Below are 24,714 nucleotides of genomic sequence, written 5' to 3' on the forward strand. Positions count from 1 at the left end.
CCAGACCGCAGCATGTCAATTGTTTCCTGCGGAATCACATGCGTCCTCCGTAGGGAGAACAGAAGCAGGAGACCACAGCGCACTGAACCCAGATTGTGGGCACAATCAGCTGCGGTCTCCTGCGGAGGAGACATGCAGCCCTGCCGGTCTGAACGCAGCGAGTCCTGCTCGTGGGCAAATATACTTAGAGTTCATATAATTTCAGACGTCGTTTTAAAGCCGTGGTATTTAGCAGGAACGCTACACATGTTTGCATGAGCAAGTATCTTACAAAAAAAAGTAAAACTGACTTTATATTTCAAGTCTTCATTATATTACAACAGGTTACAAAAAAAATGAAGAAATAAGTAAAATGTATATTTTAAAGACATCAGAGTTATGGATCATATACAGAAAGTGTCACTCCGAGTTGCATGGCTTTACATAAATCTATAGTTCAGTTTAATGTTATATGAAATGATTAAGTATGTACAAATACATAAGGACAATACATTTTACATTTCATTGTTATAAAATACTGATCTAAACAAAAGGTTAGTTTAACATAACCCAGTATATGTGGCCATCTTTGTAAGCCGTAAGAGTAAGGCAGACGGTGAGCAACTACAAACCCATGTCAACAGTTTGCTATCGCGAACGTTATCCTTTTGGTCCTTATACCCATTAGTTGTGTTTCAATAGAACTCAAGCCAGAACGACTCAGAAAGGCAAGTATCCAGGCTCTCAAGAATTGTAAAGGCCATCATGTAGTTCTTCTTAAACATTTGGATGGGGGTGGTTTTGTGAAAGCGGCAAATATTGACTAATAATTATCAAAGGACATAAGCAATAATTGGCTGAACACAGTGCATCAGGCATCATTGCCAGTTCAATGTAAAAGGGACTGCTCCCCAAATAAGACATAATGAATTATAGTGGTATAGCCCCAAAGTTATTAAACCGCACGGCAAGTGGTCACTACATGACGTAAATCCTTGAGATGAAGTGCAGCCATAAAAGAATGCAAAGCAACCATCTTCACATCATACTCGTTGTTTAACCACTCGAGTACAAGCATCAAGGTCATTTCCTTTGGGGTTAGAGCTTTCCAACAGGTGCAGTTAACATGTTGGCCCACATGGCAGCAGTTGTGTGGTAAGTGTGCACACAGTGATAAGACCATCCATGAACGAGGTAAATGATTTGTCAAGTGGAGTTTCTGTTACAACAGTCTTGTGCAGGTGGCATGCCAGTTTTGGTCTTCTTGTGGAGTGCAAGACCTCCAGTGCTTTGGCCAAAAATTTCTATAAAATGAGAGTTGATAAAAATTTAAGTAGCCATAAAATCTCTAAATACAGATTATCACAGCACAAAATCAGTATTTATCACGGATAATTATCCCTTACCAGATTACATGAGGGAACAAGGCAATCTAATGCAGCCCTGGTTACTGTCTTCATTGCTATCAAGCTTTTTCATCCTGTACTGATGGATTTCACGAACCAGAGTATAAAAAGCATCTTCAACACCCTGGAGAGAAAGTTTGCATGGAAACCAATGAGACTCTGTGACAACTATATTAACAGAATACAGGCAGAGGCTGAAATAAATATCAAACATGTCACCAACTTTCTAAGTGAATATATTTCTAAAGGCGCTCTTGGCATGAAATGCTTACCAGATGTCACTACTAACCCATCCAATCCAAAGAAAGAAATCAAACTGTAGATGTCCATAAATTAAGTTATGAGTAATAATGAGAGAAAGATAGATTTTTGTGTACTCACCGTAAAATCTCTTTCTCTGAGTCTTCATTGGGGGACACAGGACCATGGGTTATGCTGCTGTCACTAGGAGGCTGACACTAAGTAGACATAAAAAGTTAGCTCCTCCCCAGCAGTATAACCCCTGAGCCGGAGGCGGACTCAATCAGTTTAGTGCACAAGCAGTAGGAGGAGAACCAAACAATCTTAGATAAGACAAGGAAAAAAACTATAAACCAATTAGACGTGCGAACAATGGCCTGGGAATAAGGCCACTGAGGCAACAGACATGTAAAATGTAACCCAAAAAACACAAGTAGGGTGGGTGCTGTGTCCCCCAATGAAGACTCAGAGAAAGAGATTTTACGGTGAGTACACAAAAATCTATCTTTCTCCATCGTTTCATTGGGGGACACAGGACCATGGGACGTCCAAAAGCAGTCCGTGGGTGGGAAGAGAACCATCACCGTAGATCGGTAGGAAACCGCTTCCTCCTGTCGGGCTTGACCCAGACCTACAGATACCTACCCTGTTACAGGCGTGCTACTGCCGCCCACAAGGATAACGGCAAGACTGGCCTCTGCCAAAGCTTGGGTGTGAACCTTCTAGGAACTAGTAAGGTCTGCCGACTAGACCATGTGGTGGCCCGGCAGACATCGGACCATCGACGTCTGAAGTCCAATCATCCAGGAGACTCCCCCTGGACGGTAGAAAAAAACGGCGGAGGTCCGTCTTCCATGCGATAGACTTCACCTATGGCGGCAAGGATCCATGTGGGAATCTTAGCCCTGGGCGCCGGCATGCGCCTCCTGGAACCGGGTGAAAGGATGAACTGTCCTGAAAAGATGAACCGACTGTCGGTGAAAACCGAATAGTGCGGTCCAGAGGGCACAACTACTGAGAGCTCACACCAGCTCAGGAACGAATTAGGCCCCTTTTCAGGATGAGAAGGTACTAGGACCGAACCCGAAAACCCAATCTCCTTATCTGGAAGGAAGGCGGGCTGCCTTGTACCGAAAGGAGGGTAGTGGCCGGAGCACCCCCCTTTGCCCTGCTGGAGGACCCGGAACAAAAGGGGGGAACAAAGGCAACAAGAGAGAGCTGTCCGCCCTGATGCCCCTTGAAAAAAGGAGACGGCCACGACGAGCCCACCTATCCAAAACAGGTGGGAGTAAGAAGCACTCGGAAAGGTTCAAACCGAGAGCCGTGAAGTGAACCCATCGCTAGATTAAGGTCCCACGTTCCTAGTGGACGGTGATGCCGCCGAGCCAGATGGACGCTTCTCTGTGTGAAACTCTTGATCGTGGAACGAGAAGTGATACGTCTCTGAAACCGGAATGACCGCGTTGACACCTGGCCCCTAGAGGGACGCGCTAGAAGCCGCATCCCGCTCTGACTGCCAACCTGGCAGTAGTGCAGGAAGGAAGAGAGAGAGAGAGAAAGAAGAAGTGCTCCTTACACCCCGGAGGAACTCCACCCGTGTGGTAATACATCTTCGAGGGAACCGGCTTCCCGGTCTACACATTGTCTGTATCCTTCTTGCCAATCGACCTGTGCGAGCTAGAACCCGGGATCCGCTATTAAGGCCGTCAAACTTAGGGCTTCTAAGTCCTGGTGGAAGAGAGGGCCACGACCCGAAAGAACTGGACGGTCTGGAAGCGCCACATGGCATCTGCGAGTGGATTGAGTGAGTTCTGTGAGCTATGCTCGCCTGGGCCCCTCCATCGGCACCTTCTGCCTTGGTCCATCTTCAGAACGCTCGAGATCATGGGAAGCCGTGGGAAGAAGTCCGAGAGAATGAACTGGCCTCACGGCCGGCCGAGGGCGTCGTCACCTAGCGCAGAGAAGGGGGCACCCTAGACGCGCCGTTGACTAGAAAGCTGGATCGGGGGCCAATAGGACCACTACTGGACGTCTTCTTTCGTCGTAGATCTGGCTGGAGACCTCCCTGTTGAGGAGCCAATTGCCTAGGCGAGGCCCTTCCTGCTGAGAACAAAACGGCCGCCTAAACGTCCACGGTAGGGATGTGTACTGCCGAGATTAGAGCGCGACAAGATCTGGCCGGAGCAAGAACTTCTTGACCTGTTCCTTTGTCATGACACTTCCTGCGCCTCCCTGGTGGATGATGCACGCCACCGCTGTGGCATGGTTCGACTGGAACCTGACCGGGCAACCTCGCCCCAGTGAAGAAAAAACGTAACCGGTCTAACCGGATGGATCTGAATTCTGGAATGCTGAAGGGGAGACCACACTCAAGGGGTGTCCCTCGGGACCGAGCTGTGGAAAGGTGGGCACGCCCACCCTAGCATAGGAGACTGGTAACGGCTGATGCTATTCTCCAGAGGAGACGGAGAGGGGATCTTCCCAGGGAACGGTTACGAAGACTGGTCCACTAGGAGGGGAAAGGCGGGTCCCCGGGACAAACGGAAGCTATTTATCTCCGTTCTTCTGTGGGGACCTCTGGAAGGGCAAGGATGTAAACTGGTAAGTGTACCGCCGCTATCACCTCCACCAACCACTGCGGACTCGCCTACCGAACCCGACCTGGTGCGGGAAAGAGAACTACTCCTGCGTGAAGAGTAACTTCCCTTGGGCGGTCTCGAATAACATGCCTAAAGGGATGATCTACCGGGCCGGTAGATCAACTACCCTAGTAGCGAAAAGGTGACGATGACGGGTCTAAACCCCGATACGAGGATCCTTGACGGAAGAAGTCTGGACCCCCAGGTCGTTTATGGGCGGAGTGACCGTAACGGCCCTGCAGAGTAGGATGTGCAGGAACAGACGCCCAGACCCCCGTAAGCGCTCTTAAAACTGGAATTGGCCGCTGCAATGCAAGGCGGAGGGACTGTCTAAGAGCTAGAGGCGCCGTGACTGTTGCGGGTCGAACGGACTGGACAGAGCGTGAGGCGACGATCCTGAGCGTCTGGGCCGATGCTGGGAAGAGAAGTGCTCTTTCCTCATGTAGCCTAGGGGAAGATGTACGCTTCCCTCACGTAGCCTAAGGGATCCAGTGGACTAACCTATTTCCGAAGGGACGGTCACCTAAAGGCGGAAGGAAAGTCAGCGACTCCTTAGATGTCCTCTCCGCGTTCCAGCTCCTGAGTCAGAGGCCTCGACGGGAGTCACACTGGTGCTACAGGCTCAGGCCGTGCAGCTGGTAAAACGCCAAGGCTATGATGAGAAGGTACTTACCGCAGAAGTCCACCAGTTCTGAATCGGCAGAGATGGAATGTAGTCCGCTGCGTAGGGTGTCCGTGTAGTCCCTGAGAGCCGTCACGTTAGGGATGATCAGCTAAGAGGAAACCAGGCGGGTGGATGACAGGGGGGCATGCCCCTTCTCCCCGGAGCCCCTTGGAGAATGGATAAAGACAATAACAAAATTTACCGCTGGTAACGTCCTGTCTGGATGGTGTCTGTGAAGGAGCAGTAACTCTGCGAACTATTGGATGACCACTGCAAACATCATGGGTCCGCTAGGAAAGTCTTAAAGGAGACCTGTGTGCTCAGAGAGAAGAAGAGAACTATCCGTGCTCTTATGGTCTGACTCACCGTTTTCTCCCAGCTAATCGCCATGCGTCGAACCTCGGCGCCTGCTCGGAATCCAGCAGATGGTGGTACGTCTGGGTCATCACCAGAGAGGTCGGAAGGCTCCTGGACGAGCGGGAATTTTTGACCTGGGAATGAAGGAAAAACCAGGGGGAGGCGCCGAAGGCGAGACCTGGCGGGTCCGCTTCGAGCAGTGGATGAGGTCCCTGGTACGGGACTCACCTCCCCCGGTGCGTGCCGGAGAGAAAAGGACTGTCCGTACCTTTAAGGCTTGACTCACCATCCTTACCAGGCTATTAGTCCTGCGCCAAACATCCGGGTCCTCCTGCTCGAAGTCCAGCAGAGGTGGAACGCCTGGGCCATCCCCCAGAGGTCGAAAGGCTACCAGAGGAGAGGCAGTCTGGACCTGGGGATTAAGGTGAAAACTGGGGGCGCAGACGACGAGACCTGGCGGGCCCGCCTTGGGCAGAGGAAAAAGGTCCATGGTACGGGACTCATCTCCCCGGTTGCGCCAGTCTTGCGGATGGTACGACAGAGCGTCGGCCGGGGACGCAGCGCATGCGCACCCACCCGAGGGACGTAGGCGAGGGGATGTAGGGCCTGAGACAGGGCGCTAACCCGCCGGCAGGGGCGGGATACAGGAGCGTGGAGTGCCAGGGGCTGCGGTAGCTGTAAACACTAAAGTAACATCATTTGGGTAATCCACAACAGAGGGAACAGCCCATACTAACTGTATCCCTGATACTACCCAAAGACCCCGAAGGAGTGCTCATAAGAGTTAATAAATATATATATAAATCTACCTTTACATATTGAAATAAACTGAGCCCAGGAAAAAGAAAAAAACAACCACTATCGTTAAATGAAGGTGGCCAATTTTTGGTCAACTTTTCCCCAGATATGAGGGTTGCTGCAGCCTCAGCAATCCGCAGAACAGGGGACTGCTATAATCCCTCTTTTCTACTTTTTTTTTTTTTTTTGTTATCTAAAATGGATGCTGAGGAGGCTGGAGGCGGGCCTAGGAGAGCGGGAAAAACCCCTCCATCGCCCCCCTGTGATGCCTGGGGCTGGGAGGGGGGTGGCGACCGAGCGGCCGGCGGCCAATAGCGCTGCGGCAGGAGGCGGGCCTAGGACGCCGGGGACAGGGCCGAAGCCGGGACCTAAATTTTTGAGCTGCCCGAGCAGGGAAGATACCGACCGGCTGCCCTGCCAGCGAACGGAGCGGCGGCGCAGCCGCGATGACCGGAGCCGTCCGGAAGTTCCGTGCACGCCGCTGCACTCTGCAGCCCGATGTGGATCGGGGCGTCCGGTGACTAGGCCCAGACCGGGGCCTAAATTTCGCCGCCGGCCGAGGAGGGGAAGGTAGGAGAGGGTGTCCTACCTGGTCGGCGGCGGCTCCCCTGTCCAGTGTGCAGGCGTGGAGCTCTGCACCTGTTCCTGTGTGCTCCGCACCCTGGAGGAAAGGCTGCGGCACCAGGGAGAAGAAATAGGAAGGCAGGGAGGTGGACGCCAGTGGGGGGTGGGGGCCCCCTGTAAACGTAGCAGCGCTGCGGGCCCCAGCATACATCCAGACGCGCTGCAGAGGTCCAGTCCCTGCTGTATGCCCCTTACACCCTTTGGGGTGATACCGCAGGGTGAATAGGGGGTGCCCCGGAAGGTTCTGCCCCGCGTGCCGACCCGGGAGTGGTACCACGGAAATTGGACGGGGGAGAGGGCCCGACGTCTCAAGCCTCTGCGACCCAGGGGAGTGGTACCCACACGGGCTGCGAGAGCTGAGGTAGAGAAACGATACCTGTAGAGACAAAAGTACCACAGATGAGAGCGACGAGCGTCGCCGAGAAAAAATTTAAAAAATACGCAAAAAAATCAAGTGGCTGAAGAGGGCCCAGCCGGCCCACATCAGCCTCCTACGACACTAAGCAAAAACTGATTGAGTCCGCCTCCGGCTCAGGGGTTATACTGCTGGGGAGGAGCTAACTTTTTATGTCTACTTAGTGTCAGCCTCCTAGTGACAGCAGCATAACCCATGGTCCTGTGTCCCCCAATGAAACGATGGAGAAAAATAGTATTGAACACATGAAGAGGCGTGCAAAAAGTCACGGAAATTCATGACACCAGCTGAAATCTATCAGTAATTAGAATGCAATCCTGCCACTTAGTGAAAAATAATATCAGCTGGTTCAGCTGATGACCTATAAAAAGGTGTCTCATTAACAAGGTGCCACGTAAGAAACATCTCATGATGGGTAAAACAAGTGAGCTGGCTCAAGACCTTTGCAACCTTATTGTTACAAAATATTCTGATGGCTTTGGTTACAGAAGAATGCTGCTGAAGGTTCGAATGAGCACTGTTTGGGCCATAATCCAAAAGTGGAAAATACATAATTTCACCAAAAACAGCAGGAGCAGGTACAAATTTAGAGAGGAGTGCAAAGAATTATCAAAAGAGCTGTCCAAGAGACAAGGATCATCAATCAAAAGCTACAGAAGACCTGGAATCAGCAGGTACCATTGTTTCAAAGAAAACAATAAGTAATGCATTCAACCTCCATGACCTGTATGCACGCTCACCACACAAGACTCCATTGCTGAATAAAAAGCATGTTCAAGAATGTTTAGGCTATGTTCACACTAGATAAATGATTTTTCTTAAGAAATTTCTTGAGAGTTAAGGATTAGTGCACCTGCGTTAAAAACGCACCAATAACGCAGGTGCGTTTTTCATACGTTTTCGTTGCGTTTTTCATGCGTTTTCGGTGCGTTTTCTTTCAAGTTGGTCCCTGCATTTTTTAATGCCTTTACAGCAATAAAGCACATTGAAAATAAAAAAAAAAAAATAGATAATACAGAGATAGATATATGATAGATAGAGGGATAGATAGATAGATATAGATATTTAGGGGAATAGAGTATAGAGGGATAGATATAGATAATAGATAGAGGGATAGATATAGATAATAGATAGAGGGATATAGATAGATAATAGATATTTAGGGGTATAGATAGATAGAGGGATAGACAGAGGGATAGATAGATAGACAGATAGACAGATGATAGATCGACAGAAGGATAGATAATATAGATAGATAGATAATAGATAGATATTTAGGGGCATAGATAGATAGATAATATAGATAGAGGGATAGATAATATAGATAGAGGGATAGATAGATAGATAGAGGGATAGATAGATAGATAGATAGAGGGATAGATAGATAGATAGAGGGATAGATAGATAGAGGGATAGATAGATAGAGGGATAGATAGATAGAGGGATAGATAGATAGAGGGATAGATAGATAGAGGGATAGATAGATAGAGGGATAGATAGAGGGATAGATAGAGGGATAGATAGATAGAGGGATAGATAGATAGATAGATAAGATAGATAATAGAGGGATAGATATTCCAGCTTTATTTATGACGTTTCCCCCCACACAGTGCACTTCTCATGGCCGGTAATGTGTTCACATCAGCGGCCGTGAGAAATGTCCTGTAGTTACCCGCAGCCTCGCTCAGGAGCCGCATTCAGAACTCGCTCACTGACCCGTGGAGAACTGTCACACGCGGCTGGAGCAGGGCTGGAAGCGCCGGGGGACATCGCTGTGGATTACGTCGGAGCTGTGTCTGGGAGGGGTTAATACACTGGAGAAAGAGGGGCTTTTTGTCTTTTATTCAAAATAAAGGATTTTTCGGTGTGTGATGTGAGTGTTTCTTTACCTTTACTTTCAGATTAGTGACGGCGTGTCATCGACACTGCCATCACTAATCTTGGACTTAGCGGCAGCTATTAGTTGCCGTTAACTCCATATTACCTGGATTGCCCCAGCATCACGGCATCTGGAGGAGCCGGTAACACGCCGGGACTGCCGCATAATGGATGCGACAGTCCCGGGGCAGCTGTGGCTGATATTCCCAGCTGCGGGAGGGGGAGGGGGCATTAACCCTGTCCCTCGCTCTCCCCAGCCTGAGAATACCGGGCCGCCGCTGTGTGCTTACCCGGCTGGAAGGTAAAAACAGAGCGGAGCACACGCTTTTTTTTTCTTTTCTCCTTCCTCTTCCTGTCCTAGTGACATCACTTCCCTGCAAAACGCAGGGCAGGGATGTACACTATGTCCCGAAAACGCGGGAATAACGCGGGAATAACGCAGGTATAACGCAGGAATAACACACATCACTTGCTACCTGCGTTATTCCTGCACTATTTCATGATTACATTACAGTCAATGGAGTGAAATAACGCAGTTAGCTGCAGAAAAGAAGTGACATGCTCATTCTTTTTCTTAAGAAAATCTACTGAAAGAATTTTCTTAAGAAAAAAATGCAGTGTGCGCACAGCAAATTTTTTCCCCATAGGTTTTGCTGGGGAATGTCTGCAGAAAGGTTACAAGAATTTCTCAAGAAATTTCTGCAGCAAAAACGGACCAAAAACGCAGGTAAAAAACGCAGTGTGTGAACATAGCCTTAAAGTTTGCTCAACAACATTTAGATAAGCCTGTTAAATACTGGGAGAATATAGTCTGGTCAGATAAGACCAACATGGATGCTTCATTACACACCATGTTTGGGAGCCAGAAGGCACAACATATTACCCCAAAAATACCATACAAACAGTAAAGTTTGTAGGTGGGAATATCATGGTGTGGGGCTGTCTTTCAGCATAGGGCATTGGCAAACTTCATGATTGAATGAAGGGTGAATGGACAAATATACAAAGACATTAATAAAAATCTGCTGCCTTCTACCAGGATGATGAAGATGAAACAAGGGTGGACATTTCAGCAAGACAATAATGCCAAACACACAGCCAAGGAAACTCCAATTGGTTTCAAAGAAATAAATATAGCTGCTAGAATGGGCCAGCCACTCACCTGACCTGAATTCAATAGAACATTTATGGAACTAAAGCTCAGAGTTCATAGAATGAGCCCATGGAACCTTCAGGATTTGAAAAGTGTTTGTGTGGAAGAATGGGACAAAAATCACACCTAAGAAACGCATTTGACTAGTTTCTCTGTACAGGAGTCATCTTGAAGCTGTCATTACTAACAAAGGCGTTTGTATGATTAAATAAACTTCATTAAGTGTGTTCAATACTTTTTTCCTGTGTCATTTCTCATTATTACACATCACTACATTTATAGTCATCTATGGTTTGATTTCTTTGAATGTCTGAATTGGATGGGTTGTTACCAACTTCTGGTGAGAAAATAATGTCAATAACACCTTTAGAAATATATTTAGTTAGAAAATTGGTGACGTGTTCAATACTTATTTCATCTGCTGTATGTATTGTAGAAAATTTTTCAACGCTTGCAAGAGATTCATAAAAGGTGAGCTCATACCTGTCTTGTTTTTGCTGATGTCTCAACAAATGGGATTCCGTAACTTCTAGCCAATTCTTGGGCTTGCTTGGTGTCCACAGTTCTGGTCGGGAGATCACATTTATTACCAACAAGTACCATAGGAACATCATCTGAGTCTTTTACTCTTTTTATCTGCTCCCTAAAAATAAAAGAACAGCCATTTATAACATATAGCTTGCTCTAGTGGTAAAGATTCTGGGATTCAAGAGGATTACAAAACCATATTATGTGGTTATTTATACATGCAATGCCTTAAGGCACTACAGACATGAAACCAGGGCTGTGGAGTCGGTAAGCCAAACCTTCGACTCCGACTCAGACTCCTCAATTTCTCTTGCACCGACTGACTCTTACATATATTGCTTATAGTTAGGTGAAAAATTTATTGTAGTACGTGAACATGTGTATGTGAACATCAGACATTTAATAATTTTTATAATACAATAATCAATATATTTGGATAGAACATAAAATATATTTATTGGATACAACTTTAGAACACAAAAAACTGTAATAAATTGTAAATATGTAATACACTATGCAATATACAGTAGATTACATATATATCTTGTGTGTATTTATCTTGTGTGTGTATATATTACATATTTACAATTTATTAGTTTTTTGTGTTCTAGAGTTGTATTCTAATGAGTATATTTTATGTTCTATCCAAATACATTGATTATTGTATCATAAAAATAGTTAAATGTCTGATGTTCACATTGTACTACAATAAATTTTTCATTTAAATATAAGCATTATACTAAATGTTATTTAGTAAAATATTCAGCACATTCTGCATTGGACTACTGTCCCCAATTTATTATATATTTTAGGAGTCGGAGTCGGAGCATTTTATACCGACTCTGACTCCACCAAAATGAGCTCCGACTCCGACTCCACAGCCCTGCATCAAACATGAAAACACAGGCGGCACTGCAGTAGTGGAGCCTAATGGTTATCTTTGAAACCCTTTTCCTATCCTCAAAATACAAAAACATTTACCATCACTCTTATCTCGACTTACTACTAATCTTCCCCTCACTTAATTCTCCCCTCTCTAATCTGTCCTGAATGCAGCAACCAAGCTCATATTTATGTGGTGCAGCCACTACACTGATACCTCTACCCTGTGCCAGTTCTTGCACTGGTTGCCCAACCTCTTTAGAATATAAATGCTCACCCACACAACTCTCCAGTTGTGCACGACCCTACAAATCATCTCTGAGCACACCTGTGCTCTCTGTCATGTTAATGACCTAAGACGATCATCCTTAATAATCCGAATTTTACCACTCCAGTCTCAAAGACTTTTCTCATGCTGCCCTAGTTCTCTGCAATGCACTACCCTGAACAATTCAATTAATGCTCAGTTTTAAGAGTGCCCTAAAGAAGAAGGGAATTTTGTTTACTTACCGTAAATTCCTTTTCTTCTAGCTCCAATTGGGAGACCCAGACAGTGGGTGTATAGCTACTGCCCTCTGGAGGCCGCACAAAGAACTACACTTAAAAGTGTAAGGCCCCTCCCCTTCTGGCTATACACCCTCCCGTAGGGGTACAGATTCCTCAGTTTTAGTACCAAAGCAAGAAGGAGGAAAGCCAATAACAGTTTCAAAAACAAATTCAATCCGATAACATGATCGGAGAACTTAAGAAACAACATGAACAACATGTGCACCCGAAAAACGAAACCCTAAGAACAAATAGGGCGGGTGCTGGGTCTCCCAATTGGAGCTAGAAGAAAAGGAATTTACGGTAAGTAAACAAAATTCCCTTCTTCTTTTTCGCTCCTAATTGGGAGACCCAGACAGTGGGACGTCCAAAAGCAGTCCCTGGGTGGGTAAAAAGATACCACATGAACGGGCTGTCAGACAGCCTCTTCCTACAGGTGGGCCACCGCCGCCTGAAGGACCTGTCTACCTAGGCTGGCATCTGCCGAAGCGTAGGTATGCACTTGATAGTGTTTGGTAAACGTGTGCAGACTCGACCAGGTAGCCGCCTGGCACACTTGCTGAGCCGTAGCCTGATGCCGCAATGCCCAGGACGCACCCACGGCTCTGGTAGAATGGGCCTTCAGTCCAGATGGAATCGGAAGCCCAGCAGAACGGTATGTGTGAAGAATTGGTTCCTTGATCCACCGCGCCAGGGTGGATTTGGAAGCTTGCGATCCCTTATGCTGACCAGCGACTAGGACAAAGAGCGCATCAGAACGGCGTAGAGCCGCCGTGCGAGAAATGTAAATCCTGAGTGCTCTCACCAGGTCCAACAGATGTAAACCCTTTTCAAATTGGTGAACTGGATGCGGACACAAAGATGGTAAAGTGATATCCTGATTGAGATGAAAGGAAGAAACCACCTTGGGAGAAAACTCTGGAATTGGACGCAGTACTACCTTGTCTTGGTGAAACACCAGGAAGGGAGATTTGCAAGATAACGCCGCTAGCTCGGACACTCTTCGAAGAGACGTGACCGCCACAAGAAAAACTACCTTTTGTGAAAGCCGAGAAAGGGGAACCTCTTTCAAAGGCTCGAAAGGCGGCTTCTGGAGAGCAATGAGAACCTTGTTCAGATCCCAGGGTTCCAATGGCCGTCTGTAAGGAGGAACGATATGACAAACTCCTTGGAGAAAAGTGCGTACTTTAGAAAGCTGTGCCAAGCGCTTCTGAAAGAATACGGATAGCGCGGAGACTTGACCCTTAAGAGAGCTAAGCGACAAGCCTTTTTCCAACCCAGACTGCAGGAAGGAAAGAAAAGTTGGCAATGCAAATGGCCAGGGAGAAAACCCTTGAGCCACGCACCACGCTAAGAATATCTTCCACGTTCTGTGATAGATCTTAGCTGAGGAAGGTTTTCTAGCCTGTCTCATTGTGGCAACAACTTCATGAGATAAACCTGAGGCCGCTAGGATCCAGGACTCAATGGCCACACAGTCAGGTTCAGGGCCGCAGAATTCAGATGGAAAAACGGCCCTTGAGACAGCAAATCTGGACGGTCTGGTAGTGTCCACGGTTGGCCTACCGTTAGATGCCACAGATCCGGGTACCACGACCTTCTTGGCCAATCTGGAGCGACGAGTATGGCTCGATGGCAGTCGGACCTGATTTTCCGGAGAACTCTGGGTAACAATGCTAGAGGTGGGAACACATAGGGGAGTCGGAATTGCGACCAATCCTGAACCAAGGCGTCTGCCGCCAGTGCTCGGTGATCGTGAGACCGTGCCATGAAAACTGGGACCTTGTTGTTGTGTCGTGACGCCATCAGATCGACGTCCGGCGTCCCCCAGCGGCAACAGATCTGCTGAAACACGTCCGGGTGAAGGGACCATTCTCCTGCGTCCATGCCCTGGCGACTGAGAAAGTCTGCTTCCCAGTTTTCCACGCCTGGTATGTGAACTGCGGATATGGTGGACGCTCTGTTTTCCACCCACGTCAAAATCCGTTGGACTTCTTGAAAGGCTTGGCGACTGCGTGTTCCCCCTTGGTGGTTGATGTACGCCACCGCCGTGGAATTGTCCGACTGAATCCGAATCTGTTTGCCTTCCAGCCATTGCTGGAAGGCTCGCAGGGCAAGATAGATTGCCCTGATTTCCAGAACATTGATCTGCAGGGTGGACTCTTCCAGAGTCCACATCCCCTGAGCCCTGTGGTGGAGATACACCGCTCCCCACCCTGATAGGCTCGCATCCGTCGTGACCACTGCCCAGGACGGGGGAAGGAACGACTTTCCCTGTGACAATGAGGTGGGGAGAAGCCACCAACGCAGAGAGTCCTTGGCAGTCTGAGAGAGGGAGACAGTCCTGTCGAGGGACGTCGATTTCCCGTCCCATTGGCGTAGAATGTCCCATTGTAGAGGGCGCAGATGAAACTGCGCGAACGGGACTGCCTCCATTGCTGCTACCATCTTTCCTAGGAAATGCATGAGGCGCCTCAGTGAGTGCGACTGGCTCTGAAGGAGAGATTGCACTCCAGTCCGCAGCGAGCACTGCTTGTCCAGTGGAAGCTTCACTATCGCTGAGAGAGTATGAAACTCCATGCCAAGATAAGTCAGAGATTGGGTCGGGGTTAGATGAGACTTTGGAAAGTTGATAATCCACCCGAAACTCTGGAGAGTGTCTAGTGCCACCTTCAGACTGTGTTGGCATGCCTCTTGAGAGGGTGCCTTTATAAGCAGGTCGTCTAGATACGGGATGACCGAGTGACCCTGCGAGTGCAGTACAGCTACTACTGCTGCCATGACCTTGGTGAAGACCCGGGGGGCTGTTGCCAGACCGAAAGGTAACGCTACGAACTGCAGGTGTTCGTCGTGTATGACGAAGCGTAGGAAACGCTGATGCTCTGGTGCGATCGGCACGTGGAGATACGCATCTTTGATATCTATTGATGCTAGAAAATCTCCTTGAGACATTGAGGCTATGACGGAGCGTAGGGATTCCATCCGGAACCTCCTGACTTTTACGTGTCTGTTGAGCAACTTTAGATCCAGGACGGGCCGATACGATCCGTCCTTTTTTGGGACCACAAACAGATTGGAGTAAAAACCGTGACCTTGTTCCTGAAGAGGGACGGAGGTCACCACTCCTTCCGCTTTTAGAGCGGCCACCGCCTGCAACAGAGCATCGGCTCGGTCTGGTGGGGGAGAAGTTCTGAAGAAACGAGTTGGCGGACGAGAACTGAACTCTATCCTGTACCCGTGAGACAGAATATCCCTCACCCAACGGTCTTTGACGTGTGACAGCCAGATGTCGCCAAAGTGGGAAAGCCTCCCACCGACCGCGGGTGTGGGAATCGGAGACCTCAAGTCAGGAGGACGCCGTTTTGGCAACGGTTCCTCCGGCTGCCCTTTTTGGGCGTGACCGAGACCTCCAAGAATCTGAGCGTCTCTGGTCTTTTTGAGTCTTTTTTGACGATGCGAATTGGGACCTGCCCGGTCCTCGAAAGGACCGATAACCAGACTGACCCTTCCTCTGTTGGGGTCTGTTTTGTCTGTGTTGCGGTAAGGATGAGTCCTTACCCTTGGAGTGTTTGATGATTTCATCCAAACGCTCTCCAAACAATCGGTCACGAGAAAAAGGCAAATTGGTTAAGCACTTCTTGGAATGAGAATCTGCTTTCCAATGTCTCAACCACAGGGCCCTACGCAAAACAACGGAGTTGGCTGACGCCACTGCCGTGCGGCTTGTAGCGTCAAGAACAGCATTAATCGCGTACGACGCGAATGCCGCCATTTGCGAGGTCAATGGTGCTACCTGCGGGGCAAATGCACGTGTGACGGAGTCAACTCGCGCAAGCCCGGCTGAGATAGCTTGGAGTGCCCATACGGCTGCAAAAGAAGGCGCTAATGACGCTCCAATCGCTTCATAGATGGATTTCAGCCAGAGCTCCATCTGCCTGTCAGTGGCATCTTTAAGTGCCGCTCCATCTTCAACTGCAACCAAGGATCTAGCTGCAAGCCTGGAAATTGGAGGATCCACTTTTGGACACTGGGTCCAACCCTTGACCACCTCAGGGGGAAAAGGATAGCGTGTATCTTTAAGCCGTTTAGGAAAACGCCTTTCAGGATAAGCGTGGGGTTTCTGGATTGCGTCTCTAAAGTCAGCGTGGTCCAGAAAAGTGCTTAAAGTACGCTTAGGGTATCTGAAATGGATTCTCTCGTGCTGCGAAGCTGACTCCTCCACAAGAGGAGCTGGTGGGGAAATATTTAACATCTTATTGATGTTAAATATAAGATCATTAACTATGGCGTCACCATCTGGTGTATCTAGATTGAGAGCGGTTCCAGGATCAGAATCCTGATCAGTTACGTCCGCCTCATCACCCATAGATTCATCTCGCTGGGATCCTGACCATTGAGATGAATGTGAAGGCCCGTCATAGCGAGCCCGCTTAGGCTGCCCGGGGCCATCGTCCGAGTCAGAGTCTTCACCCTGAGGTGTATATGCCCGTCCCGGAGCTTGGAGCTGAGGGGGACCAGGGGGCAATGATTGCACAGTGTCCGTGGCCTGAAGTACAGGCCTAGCTCGCAATGTGTCAAGAATTTGTGACATAGTGAGAGACATTCTGTCAGCAAAAGCTGCAAACTCAGTGCCTGTCACCTGGACAGCATTCACAGGTGGTACACCCTGGGTCACGTCCAGCAGAGGCCCCGGCTGTGCAAGCGCCGCAGGGGCCGAGCACTGCACACAATGGGGGTCCGTGGAGCCTGCCGGTAGAAAAGTCCCACATGCGGTGCAGGAAGCATATAATGTCTGTGCTTTGGCACCCTTGCGTTTTGCGGACGACATGCTGCTGGCTCTCTGAATGTGAGAGAGTCTATAGCCAAAGGGCGACCAGCGCTATGTAATACCAAGTATTTGTAGCAACAAAATACTAAGAATACTACTGGCACAAGAGGGGGTGAGCCCTGAGGGCTGCTTACCGCCCGCTGAATAGCGGGTAAGAGGCGAAGAATTTCTTGTCTGGGTCTCCCCGGCTCCCCTCTGCAGCTCAGCGTGTCAGCAGGAATGGCTGCCGGCGTCTGTGGAGAGGGGCGGTCCGTGGGAGTTCCCAAACAAAAGTGCGGGAAACAGTGTCCCCTCTGTGCCGATTGTGAGGGCTGGAGTATGTAAAAACGACTCCAGCCCTCAGCGCTGATGCACTGGCCAGCGTCCCGCCCCTCTCCTGACTGGCAGGTCTGGGGGCGGGAACGAACGGGAGCAGGCCGCAAAAGCCGGGGACTCGAGTTATCAGCGCGGCCGCCGTAAAAGCGCGGGCCGCGCTGAAGTCCCCGGCGCACCACAAGTGCCAGCCGCGCCGCAGTCCCAGCGGCCGGCATGACCGATTTCTAGATGTGGCCAGCGTCCCGCCCCTCTCCTGACTGGCAGGTCCGGGGGCGGGAACGAACGGAATCAGGCCGCAAAAGCCGGGGACTCGAGTTATCAGCGCGGCCGCCGTAAAAGCGCGGGCCGCGCTGAAGTCCCCGGCGCACTACAAGTGCCAGCCGCGCCGCAGTCCCAGCGGCTGGCGCGACCGATTCCTGGAAGTGTGCCTGCTTCAGCTAAGCTGAATGAGGCCATGGCACAAGCGCCGTAGCGCTGATGTCCCCCGGCGCACTACAACACCCAGCATGCTGCGGTGTGAGCGCCTGCACGGGGACACAGAGTACCTTGAGGATGCAGGGCCATGTCCCTGATGTACTCCGCTCCATCCAGCATCTTCTCCAGGGGCTGTAGATGGAGCCCGGTCTCAGTGCCTGGAGACCAGTAAATCCCACTTCACCCAGGGCCCTGTAAAAAGGGATGGGGAAGGAATCAGCATGTGGGCTCCTGCCGCCGTACCCGCAATGGGTACCTCAACCTTACAAACACCTCCGACATACAGTGGGGTGAGAAGGGAGCATGCTGGGAGCCCTGTTTATGGGCCCTCTTTTCTTCCATCCGACATAGTCAGCAGCTGCTGCTGACTAAAAACAATGGAGCTATGCGTGCGTGTCTGACCTCCTTGCGCACAAAGCTAAAACTGAGGAATCTGTACCCCTACGGGAGGGTGTATAGCCAGAAGGGGAGGGGCCTTACACTTTTAAGTGTAGTTCTTTGTGCGGCCTCCAGAGGGCAGTAGCTATACACCCACTGTCTGGGTCTCCCAATTAGGAGCGAAAAAGAAACCATCTTTTTAGTCAGGCTCATCATATCAACTCACTAAACTAACTGATCTTAGTTCTCCCTTGTCCTCATCTATTCAGAACGTGGTCCTTTCTTAACAGTTCCCCCCTACTCTATGCACTCAACACTTAATGTCTGCAAATACACCAGCTCATGCAGCTTTACATGTATAGCCTCATGTATTAAAGATGGCCGGAAAAAACAATACATATAACATGTTGACATATAATTATTATATGGTAGATGGTGTAACTACTGAAAACTCTCAAAATCAAAAGGCAAGACTTTAAACTTGAAGCTCATATTTGAAAACTCTCCAAGTCAAAAAAAGCACCCCATTACCTTTTTTCCCCTAAACCTTTATAAATGTTAATTATCAGCGTGTTAATACACTGCCTGATCACCACCTTCTTCAGTAACCAGCGTCGGTCCGCTCCTCTTCCGAGTCATGTGATAGCAAGATAGGGTCTCTAATATTATACTGCTCTTTGTGTGAGCCAGAAGTGGCTTTTACAATGAAAGCCAATGATGTATGTCTCTGACACTCCATAGACTTTCATGGCAAAAACTACTTCTGGGTCAACAGAGCAGCACAATGTGATCTGGAGAGTATGACTCACAAACACGTGACTCCTAAGAAGCAAAACAGTGAGTGTTTTAACCCATAATAACATTTATACAGGTTAAGGCCGGTTTCACACATCCGGCTTTTCGCCGGTTTACCGGATCCGGCGCTCTCCCATACAGACAATACAGTACAGTGACAGCGCTGTAACTTCCGGGTCACATGCGCCGGTCACATGACAGCATGTGACCGGCGCTTGTTGCGCTGTCACTGTACTGTAGTCACTGTATGGGAGAGCGCCGGATCCGGTAAACCAGCGAAAAGCCGGATGTGTGAAACTGGCCTCAGAGGGAAAAAAGGTAATGGGAGTGCTGCTTTAAAGGTAAAAGTGCGCCTGCGCAGGACCTCACTGTCGACTAGTGTAGATGACGTAGAACGCGATATCCACACTAGCTTCAGGAGGACAAAGATGGCCAAAAGAGGATGTGCGGGACCCGGAGAAGCCCATCCGACCAGTCTGCTCCACACCGACTGTTAGGTAAGTATTATGAATATCCTGTCACAGGTTCCCTTTAAGAAACCAACTCTAGGCACATTTCTTGTTACCTATATAGAAGGATAACCCTGCTAAGGGCTCATCCTGCCCTCTCCTAATAACATAGTTTGTATGTGAGATCTGGCTCCTCTATGCATTACAAGAACATTTATGAATGTCCACCATGCAATGCTAATTATTACTCCACATAGGAGGCTTCCCAAAAAGATAAGAGCTGATTGCTGTCATTTATGGGGCATTTACAATGCCAGATAATTACGAACAGAATGCGCGTTTCATGATTATTTTGCCATGTAAACAGGCTGCAATCAGCCAACAAATGAAAAAGTATGAGAAAACAAATAGCAACAGCAGAAGAATTTATTAGCAGTTGAGAAGTGGGAAAAAAGACCCAGAGGACAATATGCCTTCACTATGTGGGGAAAGTAACTATAGTCTTTGCGTCCTTTGAAAGCTGTAGTGAGGAAATGAGCTTTATACACAGTCACGTCACACTCCACACCCTAAGCCGACAGAGGTGGCCACCAGGGAATCATTGACATGCTTTGAAATAGGCAGGCTTAAATATTTAATACGGTTGTGCGTTACCTATAGGAATTAATATCCGCAAATGATTTGCTATTGTTGATTGCAAACACGCAAAGGAAGCCTTCCCCTGTGCGCATATACTGGTCTCGCATTGCACTGTACTCTTCTTGACCCGCAGTATCTAAGATATCTAGCAAGCAGGTCTCCCCATCAATCACCACCTGCTTCCGGTAAGAATCCTACAAGGAGACAAAGGAAAAACAGTTTACATATGAAGAAACAGATCGTACAGATAGTTTGCTTAATTCACTGACATGCAGAACACCACTACTTCTATCAAATCTGACAAAAGGCAACATCTGTATGGAGTCTGTATATTCTTAGGCTATGTGCACACGGTGCGTTTTTCTCGGCGTTTTTGCGCGTTTTTCGGGTGCGTTTTTGGCCTCAAAACTGCATGACTTTGCTTCCCCAGCAAAGTCTATGAGTTTTCATTTTTGCTGTCCCCACACAGCGTTTTTTTTCAGCTGCGTTTTTGTGGTGACCACAAAAACGCAGCATGTCAATTATTCCCGCGTTTTTCACTGCGCTTTTCATCCATTGAGTTCAATGGGATGTTGAAAGACGCAATGAGAAACGCAAATAGCTGCGTTTTGGTGCGTTTCTAAGACCAAAAACGCAGCTATAAGCGCAGGAGGTGGGTAGTAAAGTGACGTGTACAGGAAGAGGATTCCTTCTGTCAGTATAGACAGAAGCATGAATCCTCCCGGTACCGTCACCGCTGCGTCCACCTCCCGTCCTGTGCATGTATGCTGCCGTGCGGCGCCATGTACAGGCAGGAGGTGGAAGCGGCTGCGAAAACAAAAGTTAACAGTAGAATAAAAAAAAAAAAAGTTATACTCACCTGTCTGCAGCCTCGCGGTGCCATGCCCGCTCCCAGCTCCTGTCACGGTATCGCCGCTCCCGCTCCGGCTGTGTGCAGTCTCCCCGGGGCAGGACCTTGCTTGCAGGACCTGGCGATGGATCACCTGATGCAGTCACCTGACGCATCAGCTGATCGAGTCTCGGGCTGACGCGGGCGCCCGGCCGGTATCAGCGGATGCGTCAGGAGACTTCATCCCTGATTACCGGCAGCTGCTGCAGCGATCGGACAGGATCAGACTCCCGCCCCATCGCTCCGGGAGCTGCCGGTAATTCAGCACATAAGTGAGTATTATTTTTTTTTTTTTTCTACTGATGCATCTGCTGATTGTATAATCGGCTTTTATACAATCAGCTGATGTGTGATGGGATTCACATCCTTTAACCTGACACATCATCTGATCGCTTTGCCTTCCAGGAAACCGATCAGATGATATTGGATCCTGATTGGACGGCGCGGGACCCTGACCCAGGATTACTGCGGAGGGGGGTTTATTTCAATAAAGATGGAGTCACTAATTGTGTTGTGTTTTATTTCTAATAAAAATATTTTTCTGTGTGTTGTGTTTTTTTTTTATCTTTACTAGAAATTCATGGTGGCCATGTCTAATATTGGCGTGACACCATGAATTTCGGGCTTAGGGCTAGCTGATAATATACAGCTAGCCCTAACTCCATTATTACCTGGCTAGCCACCCGGCATCAGGGCAGCCGGAAGAGTTGGATACAGCGCCAGAAGATGGCGCTTCTATGAAAGCGCCATTTTCTGGGGTGGCTGCGGGACTGCAATTCACAGCGGGGGTGCCCAGAAGGCATGGGCACCCTGCACTGTGGATTCCAATCCCCAGCTGCCTAGTTGTACCTGGCTGGACTCAAAAATGGGGCGAAGCTCACGTCATTTTTTTTTTTAAATTATTTCATGAAATTCATGAAATAATTTAAAAAAAAAGGGCTTCCCTATATTTTTGGTTCCCAGCCGGGTACAAATAGGCAGCTGGGGGTTGGGGGCAGCCCGTACCTGCCTGCTGTACCCGGCTAGCATACAAAAATATGGCGAAGCCCACGTCATTTTTTTTTTTTGGGGGGGCAGAGAAATCCTGCATACAGTCCTGGAAGGAGGATGCTGAGCCTTGTAGTTCGACAGCTGCTGTCTGCTCTCCTGCATACACTATTGGATGGAGGATGCTGAGCCTTGTAGTTCGACAGCTGCTGTCTGCTCTCCTGCATACACTATTGGATGGAGGATGCTGAGCCTTGTAGTTCGACAGCTGCTGTCTGCTGTCCTGCATACACTATTGGATCGAGGATGCTGAGCCTTGTAGTTCTGCAGCTGTCTGCTCTTCTGCATACACTAGTGGAGAATGAAGAACACATTGAAGAAGGAAATGACATCAGACCTTTTTTTTTTTTGTTCACTGATAAAAAACGCATAAGGACGCAGTGAGCAAAAACGCAGCAAAACGCAGCAAAAAAACGCACCAAATCGCGGCAAAACGCGTGCGTTTTTTGCCGCGTTTTTTCGACGCAGGTGCGTTTTTAGCGGCCAAAAATGCACAAAAACGCAGCGTCAAACAAACGCAGCGTGTGCACATAGCCTTACAGTGATTGTGTGGGATTCATCTTGGTGCTCCGACAAGCGAGTCTGAGCTTTTTTACCCCTTTATATTAACACTAGAAGTCCCAGAGAGGGGTCACTTAACATTTCTACCATTGGAATCGTATGGAGTTCGAAATTCCTGGGACTTCTAGTGTTAAAGCACCACTTCAGCTTTGCAGTTTTTGGTCAGTGCTAGAGTGGTGCTTCTAAGCTCTCTGCCTCTTGCCTAAAGGCCCTGTCACACACAGAGATAAATCTGCGGCAGATCTGTGGTTGCAGTGAAATTGTGGACAATCAGTGCCAGGTTTCAACAATATGTCCATGATTTCACTGCAACCACAGATCTGCCAAAGATTTATCTCTGTGTGTGACAGGGACTTTAGGCTATCTGCCCACTGGGAAAGCGTCTTGCAGATATATCCGCAGGACATTCCGCAGGAGATCCCAGAAAACCGCAGCACAACTTTGTCTGTTTCAATGCTGCGGTTGTATTGTGGAATGTCCTGCGGATATGCTGAGGTTGTTCTGCATTGAGGATACAGTACCATGGCTTCAGCACTGCATCCTCAATGCAGAACAAGTGCTGCAGTGATCGGGGAATTCATACTTACCTCCATCACACGCAGTACTTCACTTTCCGGCCGTGTCTGTCTGCACATTGCCGGAGAAGGTGGATGGGCCAGAAGTAGTTCCGGCTGTCACATGACCGGAGCTCATGCAGGCCCCACCCACCTCCTGCTGTCTGCTCTTGGCTCCACTGCGCTCCTCTGCACCGGAGGAAGTGACTCCGGTGTCTTCTATCAAGGCAGGTAAGTATAGAGATCGTGTGAAAAAATCCGCAGGAATAATTGACATGCTGCAGATTTTTCCGCAGAGAAATCCACATTATTTCCGCTGTGGAAAAAAATGCAGCATGGGCACAGCAGTTCCAAAATGCCATAAAAATGGCTGGGAACTCGCTGTACTGCGGATTTTTTAAAAATCCGCGGAATTTCCGTGAAAAAAATTGCGGCAAATTTTCCGCAGCGTGGGCACATAGCCTTATACTCCCCTCCGATGTTGTCACCATTTATTGGTGATGCTCCGGTCAGTCTCCAGCAGTTTGTGACCTGCCGGATCACTCCAGTGTTTCATGAAGTGAGCTGGAGGTCACTCCTCAATGCAATCTATGAGAGCCTAGTTGCGGGCTCTCATAGACTTTCATTGAGAACTTTGGTCGTAACTTATGACTTTGGCCAGTCAGAAGTTGCAATCACAAGTTGGTGCTGCATTAATGGAGCAGCGCCAGGAAAAGGTACAGATGCCCGAGGACAAGTATCGGACTGGGAGTAGGGACCCTAAACTAGAAGCACCACTCTAGAAAAAAAAAAAAAGAACAAAAAATGCTGTAGTGATGCTTTAAGTGATTTGGAGCTGCCTAATCTTTCAAACACCAAGAAGACCTATTTTAACATGTTTAGGGTAGCCTCTAGTAGCACCAATAAAGAGAACTAGTGTAGTGACCGTGCCCATGCAAATATTACTCATATCCTTGGTCAATTCGGCTGATTGTAGACTGTACCTCAATAGTAGGATCATATTCATCCACAAAATGGTTCTGTATAAGCTGTATCGTTAAGGCACTTTTTCCAACACCTCCAGCTCCCACCACCACCAGCTTATATTCAGTCATTTCTGTAGAATGGCTCCCTGCAGAAAAAAGATATCAAATTAAGAAAAGTTACTAAATAATTTTATATTAATATATATCATACATCTTGTAATATTTTATAATATTAAATAGGCCTGATCGCAGCCATAAGAACAAGGGAACAGATCCCTTGGTCTTCCTCGCAGTGGTCAGGAGTGGCTGATGCGCTATGGTTGCACGTACTCACTGTAGCTCCATTTAGAGAGTCTATGGGACTACTGGACATTCAGTATCGCACTCAACTGAATAAAGACCTTAACATGTAATGCTCTGTTCACATTATATTTGCAGTCTATGCCAGAGATGCTGGGAGAAGCCTGCATTGTATTCCAGTGTACAGATAACCTCTCAAAAGAAGGATATAACACCAATGATCGATAATAATAAAACCTCCGATATGTCAAAGTATATTTCTTTAATTGCCTCGGTTGAGAACTGTTTTTGGGCTACTATATCCCAGTGCACAGGCCTACAGTGGGATAAATTACTAAATTACTATATATCTTTCTATACAATGCAGAAGTCTAGTATATTATACTAAAATGCTAATAAAAAGCTGAAGCA

At 48.3% G+C, this 24,714-nt stretch overlaps 1 protein-coding gene across 1 annotated transcript in view; it reads right to left on the reverse strand.

Annotated features, from left to right (window-relative positions):
* Positions 1-275: 275 nt before the first annotated feature.
* NRAS (NRAS proto-oncogene, GTPase) overlaps positions 276-24,714 on the reverse strand; it is a 46,771-nt gene continuing 22,332 nt past the window's right edge. The window contains exons 2-6 of the mRNA XM_075335616.1: positions 24,022-24,149; positions 20,003-20,181; positions 10,637-10,796; positions 1,386-1,509; positions 276-1,283 (exon numbers count right to left, since the gene is read on the reverse strand). Coding sequence (XP_075191731.1) covers positions 1,390-1,509; positions 10,637-10,796; positions 20,003-20,181; positions 24,022-24,132 — 570 coding nt within the window. The 5' untranslated portion in view covers positions 24,133-24,149 and the 3' untranslated portion in view covers positions 276-1,283; positions 1,386-1,389. The remainder of the gene's footprint in view (positions 1,284-1,385; positions 1,510-10,636; positions 10,797-20,002; positions 20,182-24,021; positions 24,150-24,714) is intronic.

The sequence above is a fragment of the Anomaloglossus baeobatrachus genome, chromosome 2, assembly GCF_048569485.1.
Source record: "Anomaloglossus baeobatrachus isolate aAnoBae1 chromosome 2, aAnoBae1.hap1, whole genome shotgun sequence".
Classification (NCBI taxonomy): Eukaryota; Metazoa; Chordata; class Amphibia; order Anura; family Aromobatidae; genus Anomaloglossus; species Anomaloglossus baeobatrachus.